The sequence below is a fragment of the Diuraphis noxia genome, unplaced genomic scaffold (assembly GCF_037042655.1).
Source record: "Diuraphis noxia isolate RWA-SAM2 unplaced genomic scaffold, SU_Dnox_SAM2 contig0001, whole genome shotgun sequence".
In the NCBI taxonomy this organism is placed as follows: domain Eukaryota; kingdom Metazoa; phylum Arthropoda; class Insecta; order Hemiptera; family Aphididae; genus Diuraphis; species Diuraphis noxia.
The window spans coordinates 64,528,286-64,537,154 of record NW_028301711.1 but is presented as its reverse complement, the minus strand read 5'-3'; the positions used below and the strand labels follow the sequence as shown (position 1 = coordinate 64,537,154).

Genomic DNA, 8,869 nt, shown 5'->3' with positions numbered 1-8,869 from the left:
TTCACATACGACGAATCTATCGCGAAGAAAGGGGCAGATGACGTTTGTTCCATGATGCATAATTTTATAGAAAAAATTCTTCCGGAACAAGTTCGTCAGTTAGTTATATTCTGCGACTCTTGTACAGGACAAAAAAAAAAAACGACAGTTTTTAGATTTTTCCATTATCTCGTCACTCAAAACAATCATTTCGATCTAGTAAAAATTGTCTTTCCGATTCGAGGCCACTCTTACTTGGAGCGTGATAGAAATATGAGCTTAATAAACTGTAAATCTTACACCGAAACTCCAGATGACTGGCGAGAGGTTTTGTTAAACAGTCGAATAAATCCTTCGCCCTTCACTGTAGTCGACTGTGAAAAAGACATCATATTCCAAAACTGGGCGGAATAGTCGCAAGGATATTACTCAAAAAAAAGTAACCTTAAAACAAGATCCATAAGAGTTATAGAATTTCGTAAAGACCATGCACTCATTTTGCACCTAACCGTTACAGGGAGTGGGGGGTTTTAGAGGTTCAACCCCCCTCCCCCTCCCCCGATTTTTTAAAGTAGTTATATATTTATAATATGTTATCGCAATGTTGTCGGAAGACGAACTTAAAATATTTTAAACCTCCCCGCGAAAATTGATCCTAGATACGTGCTTGGTTCCACAAAGATATGTATTGTGGAATGTATGCGAGCACTAAAGATAGTGCCAAAACAGAATAAACGCGGAAAAAAGACACGGCAAAATGCAAACATTGAAAACATTAAAACCAATGCATTGAAGTCATTATATAATGAGAAACTTGCTATAAAAAATAATTCGAAATATAAAGATTTACTTCGTTTAAAGCAGTTTTTAATAAAAGAAGAATCGCACAAATTTTACGAAAATTTGAAGACAAAAAAAGTAGATATTATAAGTAATATTATGCAAAATCATTTTTTTTTTTTTTTTACAAATTTAAACTAAAGATATACATAAAAAGTTTATTGAAAAAACTGCGAAATAAAATGTTTTAATAGCATGTACGGTATATATACATGTACTATGTCACATGTAGCCAAATAATAATAAATAAACTAACCTAACCACTAGAAAATCCAATATTTTGTGTTATTTATTTATGACTTAACGATGTACATTATCATGGATTATTTACGATCAACAGAAGGTACCTATTCAAACATAAATATGACTATTTCAATGAACAAAGGTAGAATTATAATGATTATAATTGTAGAATATACAATATTTATGCAACTATCTAAAAAAATGCACTTAATATGCATTTTAAATGAAATATGCTAAAATATGCAAAAAATTAACTATAAAATCTACACATCATGAAATGTCGACATTTATAATCAAAATTATTCTAGGTGAATAGTAGAAGATATATATTTGAATATAAATCTGAGCACTATATTGATATTAATTGATACAATTTTAAAAGAATGTCAGACACTATTTGTTATCTCTTAATGGCCCACGCGCAACATAGACAAACATATTTACGCAGAATCATTTTTTTAAAATGTTTTAAGCAATCTTAGAGTAAAATTACCTATAACAAAAAAGATAAGGAATTATTTATTAATTAGGGAATGACACGATTTGTCTAAATATTGTCTCAACCAATTTAAATATTATTTAAATTTATAACATTTTTTTGTTTATATTTAAGTTGGTTACAAAATCAAATAACAGTAAAAAATAATATTGATATATCATTTCCTTAAAAATATTATTCTTTATCTTTTTTTAATGGGCGACTTTACTCTAAGATTGCTTAAAAATATAAAAAAAATTATTCTGCGCACATGTGTTTTGTCTATGTTGCGTAGGCCAGGGAGAGAAACCATCTCTGACATTCTCTTAATACAAATATTAAAATATTGTCATTATTAATTTCAATTCAAATAGCTCCTAACAAGTTTTACAAACATATATATATATATATATATATATATATATATATATACACATTCATTGTACAAAAATATAATTCACACATATACAAACCCATCGGTCTTAATGTTTATACATAAAAGTATTAATTATGCAACAATAATATTGGACGATTACATTGATACTTTAATATTACATAATAACAGAAAGAGTACATTAAAGAATAAATTTCTATCCTTACTTAACAAATTAGGCAAAATTTATAATTATAGTAATCATTGAAAATAATATAAAATAATAAAAAAATATTTAGTAGAAGAAATATTTTATTTTCCGAATACTTAATCTATTTCTTTGTTTTTTTTGGGAAGAGTTCAAAACATTCATCTCCTTCAAGATCCAAGCTTTCCATTGTATCAGATTTTTTAATTTGGTCACCATCAAACTCCAATGTAAACGAGTCTATATCTAAATCTAACAACTCTGATAGTTTGATATACAAAATCAGCATTTTGTCAGTTTTTTTAATCTCCATAATAATTGGCCTTTTTGTATCTTTTTGCTTAATACAAAATTTTACAAAATCGTCTTGTGGTTTTTCAACTTCAACTTCAGAAACATCAGCGGGTGTATCATAAGGGCTCTTATAAAATTCAATATCACCATCTAAAAAATTGGAATAAAGCAATCATTAATCAACTTGTAAAAGAAAAATAAAGACTAAAAAAATATTGCCTATATTCGAATAAAAGTTTTAAAAGCCAAACTATGCATTAATTATTTTAGAGAATATTATTAAGCCAGTGAAACAAACTAAACAAATTTCTTTTGAAATTATTTAGACTTCAATGAATTTAACCATATGCCAATTATGTATAATAAAAATATTCAATGGCCTAATAAATTGAAAAGTTAATGAAAGATTATTTTCAAAAATATAGAAACTTAATAGACATTTGTGTTCTGTGTTATCATTTTATATTTAAATGCATAATTGGTCTATTTCTCCAACTGAGAAATTATATAATATAATCAACCACTTATTACTTCAGTAAACTGAAAATGAATTTATGTTCAAGTAAAAAATAAACCTAATCTACATTTTGATTTAAGTTCAATAAAAAAAAAAAATATATACATATATATTATAATGTAATAGAATAGAATACATTAATTCTATAAATTGAACAATATTATTAATATTACATAAAATGTATGATAGGATACCTATGAAATATAACCAAGAATAAGTAGGTAATAAAAATTATTGAAAAATTTAAAATAGTAGTTAGTTATACAGTCTCATTGTGTCAATTGTTGGAACTTTTACATTGACTTTTCTGTGTACTAATTTCAAGTCTTCTTTTATTATTATTTTATTGTACATAACAGCATTTGAGTTCAATACACCAAAAATAAAAATAATTAAAACATTAAACACTATTTTAAATTTATCTAAATTATCATTTGAGTACTTTGTATTATTTGAGAAATTAAAAAATGAAACTGTGACTTAGATACTGGTTAGGGCTGTGTGGCAAATAAATCAAACTGTAGACCTATAGGAAACAAATAACATAACCAGATAATAAAATTTAAATAAATTACATAATATACGTATAAAATTAAGTTAATAATTATATCAATGATAATTATTAATTATTAATCTAAGAAATTTATAAATAACTTTATTATAAACTAAAGTAGTTGGTGTACTCGCATGCTGTTTGTATAGACAGTATAGTTATTATGATTAATAAAAGAACTCTAAAAACGAATATTTTTTTTTTTTAAATACAAATTAGTATATTTGTATTATATTTAAACTATCAAAGATAGTACACCAAAATCTCATGATTAATAACCTACGGACAAACTACTTTTGCCTTTACGTAATTTTCTCTTTTCAATTATTCAGTTAAAATTGTTAAAAATTATAAAATTACTGAGTTTAGCCAAAATTGGTACCTATTTGGTATGGCCTTAAGAGGCTCAAGCCTTATAATTTGTAAGTAGGCTATCGGGCCTATTTATGATGTTAGAAAAAATTAAGAAGCATATATTAATACGTACGTATAATATATAAAAAAAAATATATAATTGAAAAAAAAATAATAAATTACTAAATATATAAAGTATGCTATAGAGCAGAAGTTGCTCCTAAACTAAACTAGTTGAACTTTAAAGGAATGTTGGTCAAACTTACTAAAAATTAATTATACTACTTGTTACTATTATTATTATTATTATGATTTTTTTTTTTTTTGCCAAAAGGACTAGAGAAATCAAATTTTTTATTATGAGAATTGATTTTATGTTTAAATATAAGTCGCGCTTTATGTGTTATGTCATAAAATCACACTGCCTGACAAGCCTTATCTAAAATACATGTGTAGTATTAACTTAGTATGACTAAAATAACTATAGAGAAAAATAGATTTAAGGTATTAATAATTAAAGTACATTTATAAAAAGTTTATACATTTCTTTAGATGCTCATTTCATTTTTATTGCATTAAAATTTGTTTCAGGGTTGTTAATAGGAAAAATAAACAACAAAAATACAAGCAAATTCCACTAAAATTACTGATAACCATCAAATATAGATTTTATCTTAATTTAATAAAAATGATGACATGATTTTAAATGTTATTCTTGGTCTGGTGAACACCACTTTTTGTGAACATATAAAATAATTAGGCTATATGTTGACAAATAATTAATTTAAAATTATAATATTACCAATGAAATCAATTATCTTGTAGTTGATTGAATTTGGAGTATCTGTTGGTGAAAGAGTCTTTTTGTGTAAATCCAAATGAACATGTGAAGGATCTATGTCTTCTAATTTTGCAAAATATTCAAAAATACCCGAAATTGGCTGAAACTAATTTTTAAAAAATTTAAAAAATTTATTTATAAATAATAATTAACTTTCTAAAAATATCTAACCATTCTAAGTGGAAAACGATATGTACGCATTTGTCGCCAAAAGACTTTAACATTCATAACACGATTTGCTAAAGCTAAATCATCTTCTGTTTCAGCTTCTTCGATTTGTCTTTTTTTCCAATTCTAACAAGTATAAACATTTAATACATAATGTTCAAGAATCAATTATTTATAAAACAAAAATATTTTAAACTATTAACAGTATTAACCCATAACTTACATCCATGATATTGTTAGCATCATCCATCATTTTATCATTAGATGTTTTTTCCTTAGGTACTATTGGCGATGGCATATCATAACCATCATAAAAATCTCCTATGCATATTATTGGTCCATCCACATTAGTAGAATCTTGAGTTGCACAATTTCTTCTTCAAAAATACCCCATACAAAAATAAATAAATAGTTTATTATTTTAATAATTATATTATATACAATTCCAAATAACTTAAAAATGTACCCTTTTGGTCGGCGACTACGACCTTTAGTATGGCTTGAAGTACTTGCTGTTGAATCTACAGTATTATTTACATCTGAACTATACAAAAATAATAAATATAATGTCAAATATAATATTTTATTATTTAGATAATGTTGTTAATTGTAAATAAGTTTAAATAAAGCATAAAACTTACTTAGTCAATGCTTCAGACTGTGTAGAGGAAGTTTTAATCGGTGAACTATAAAAATTAACCATAATTATGTACAATTCATAATATAAAATACAAAATTAAACATTACTTTAAAGTACTATTGACGATTGGTTGATGTTCATCATCGGCAGAGGTAACTTTATTTTTTCTTTCCATTTGAAGTTCTAAAAATTGTATAAAAAAAAATGAAAGTTTAGGCTATGATATCTTAGAATAATTAAAATTTGATATAGTAAGCAATAAAAATAACCAAATCTCAACCAATGTTTATATTGAAGACAATGTAAAAATAATGATATGAATTTTAGGTTTAGGTGAACATGCGTGAAAATTATTCATAAACAAATAAACACCTAATTAGAGTAAAATAATAATGAACCTGTTGCAAATGTATAAATAATATATACTTTGTATAGCTAGAGAACTCGATGATACTGTACATCCCCAAGCAACATCCTGCCATCGAACCGGATTCTATTATAGCAGGGTATCAAATAGGGATGTGCAAAAGAATCAATTTGTGTAGCTCCATGGCAAGTCCTCTCGCTAGACAAATTATAGGTTATTACTAGGGACTGGTATTAGCATGTTTTTTCTAATTAGTCCAAAAAATAGCTAGGCAAGTTACATGTTTTAATGAAAGTCAATAGATCCAAAATACAAAGTTTTATTTAGCATATTTTGCCATTTTTGACTTGTACTGTATATTTCTGTATTTTACATATTTTCATAGCATAAATACGGTTTTAAAATACATAATATATATAATTTGCTTATATTAATTAAAATAACATATTTATAGTTATATTTATAGGTAGTCCATGTAATTTGACAAAGTCGTTTTCTTTTCTTATATCTTATCTGAGACCTATTGAGACAAGTATTAATCTGTAATTGAGTAGGTTTTCGTGAATCATATGTTAGTCATGTTTGTTTCTTAACGTTTTTCGTGATCTGAGCATACGTAATTTTCATTCGATTAAATTTATTTATATTTAAAATGCCAAAAATGAATCATATAAATGTAATTTATAATTTTAATACATGCAATTTTAAAGATATTATTCAAATCTTAGCCAATATCGATATAATCCCAAATCTTATTAATTTGCATTTAGATGCAGTGATCTCCAAATTTTATGAAATCTTGAACCATTGTTTTGATCTATTCGTTCCAAAACTATTAACCATAATAAACCCACGTGATTCAGTTTGGTCTTACTTAGAGTTGAGAGAATTGACTGAACTAAAAAAAGAAGCCCATACAAAATATATAAAATTAATAATTATTCAGATTATTAAGTTTTCGCAGTTACGGAAAAAATGTAAATATTTATGTTTGTATTCATGCAAATTATAGGTATCTCAAAAATACATAAAGTACACAAAAACTCTCAAGTCCAATAAATCAGGTATCCAGTCGTCAGTTACCTACGTTGGATGGTATAGTTTCTGATAATATTGAGGACAGCTCCAAGTTACAATGTTAAACACTGTATTTTGTACTAGAAACAAAGAATACTAGTTATTTTAATTTGTATAGAAAATAAGGGATTTATATGTTAAACAGAGGGGTTTTAAATATATAAATGTAAGGTATTAGTCTTAATTTCAGTTTATGCATTTAAATATCTATAAGAACTAATATCGATTCTTAATAATTTTGGTTTCAAATATCTAAATGCAAGAGTTGAATGTAGTTTGCTGGTTCTTAATTTATAAAAAACATTTTCCAGGATAAGTAATAGAGTTGAACCTGAATTCAAGTACTCAAGGTTTAATACAATACTTAATACTAAATAGTGCTGGAAAATAGTGCAATAATCACTAATCATTTCAGGTAAAACAGCTGAAGTAGATGCAAATTCACCGAATTTTTTTTCTGTCTCCTAAACATGAAAACATTCATCACATTATCAATTTTATATTATTATCTTGAGCTTAACATAGGCTTTTATTGCTATTTATATTTTACAGCAAGTTATAAGCATTAAAAAATTGTAATATTATACATAGTTATAAGGTTTATACTCAACTTAAAATTAAAGTATCCATAAAAGCCTGTGAGGTGCCTTAAGCTAACAAAACAAAAAGTGTTTTACACAATGCAAATTTGCTATTTTGTAAGCTTGAAAGACAGAAATAAAACATATAGGTTTAGTGTTCACTTATGTAACTGGGACTAGGTAGTAGGTATTAAATAGGTATTCAACTATGTATTAAACCTAGAGTGCTTGAATTTGGACTTAGTAGCAGTGGCGTCGAAGTCCTAAAAATCTAGTAGGGCGAAAAATATTTCAAGATGCCCAACATCTTAATATCGGAAAAAATGGCATACCGTGGAGAGGAAAATGGTCAATATGAAGCGGCCCTATTTTAAATGTTCAAAATATGTCGGGTCATGGCCCGACCTTAATATAGGGTTTGGCACCACTGCTTAGTAGACTCTGTATCCTCTTCTACACAATCTCTTATACAACACAAATGTTTATAGGTACATAAACATTTAGTAATAAGCACTTACTTTTATATTGTAAGACAAAATCGTAAGGGTTTTCATCTTCATCGGATTGATCCATTGTGAACTTAAAACGCTGCAATCATTAATAATTTTGTAAATTATTAAACTCGTTAATATCCAGCGAATGAATGGTATACCACATAGCATATCAAGAGTACATTAAAAATTAAAGACAATAACATTAAGACTAAACTGCCTAACTAGTTCAAAAATTCTACTCATCTCCTACGGTTGCTTACTGTTGATTTAGGTGTAATTCTATCAAACAAACGTTCTTACAATGACAACCGGCTGATGATTTTCCGAGTTTTTTAAATTTAAACCGTGAAAATCAGAAACTAGTAACACTAACGGTAATCACTAATCAGCACAACCGCAAAGGCGCAAAGTGAGACGTACAAACACTGCTATCAAGGTAATTATAATATATGGTAGAACCACTTCACTATCGAAATCACGATTGTTTAACTATCGAAATAAAATGGAGGCCGAGAGTGGAACCAATCAGATTGGTTTATCATATCAAAAGCCAGATTTGCTTATCAAATGATCAAAATTCCTAATAATCCAACAAGAAAGATAAACATTGCAATAATTATTTTTTGAGAATTTTAATTGTAACAATTTTAAGATAAACGATAAACATATATGTACAGCAGTGGCGGACTGGGACTTGGGAGGATATCACAGCCCGGGAAAATCATAATTGTAGAGGCCCTCAATATACTAATGGCCTTTTAAATATATAATATATTTTTATAGTTTTATACGTCATGTGGATGCTCGGCCTATAGGTATTGCTAATAACTATTTTAGATTCTGAGCGGAGCGATGAATATAC

The 8,869-nt window shown here is 26.7% G+C and overlaps 1 protein-coding gene across 5 annotated transcripts; it reads right to left on the bottom strand.

Annotated features, from left to right (window-relative positions):
* Positions 1–1,189: 1,189 nt before the first annotated feature.
* Rad60 (DNA repair protein Rad60) lies at positions 1,190–8,430 on the bottom strand. Of its 5 annotated transcripts, none has more exons than XM_089219039.1 (10): positions 8,268–8,429; positions 8,032–8,101; positions 6,939–7,012; positions 5,596–5,671; positions 5,490–5,534; positions 5,315–5,392; positions 5,072–5,225; positions 4,852–4,974; positions 4,642–4,786; positions 1,190–2,565 (listed from the first exon to the last, which is right to left on the bottom strand). In XM_089219039.1, exons 4-10 carry the CDS (start codon positions 5,661–5,663, stop codon positions 2,246–2,248), a joined length of 933 nt encoding a protein of 310 aa, XP_089075165.1. In that variant the 5' UTR covers positions 5,664–5,671; positions 6,939–7,012; positions 8,032–8,101; positions 8,268–8,429; the 3' UTR covers positions 1,190–2,245. The 5 variants fall into 5 exon arrangements, with proteins under 5 accessions (XP_089075165.1, XP_089075168.1, XP_015375400.1 ...); XM_089219042.1 differs by having other exon boundaries at positions 6,943–7,012; XM_015519914.2 differs by lacking the exon at positions 6,939–7,012 and having other exon boundaries at positions 5,072–5,222; positions 8,268–8,430.
* Positions 8,431–8,869: the final 439 nt, after the last annotated feature.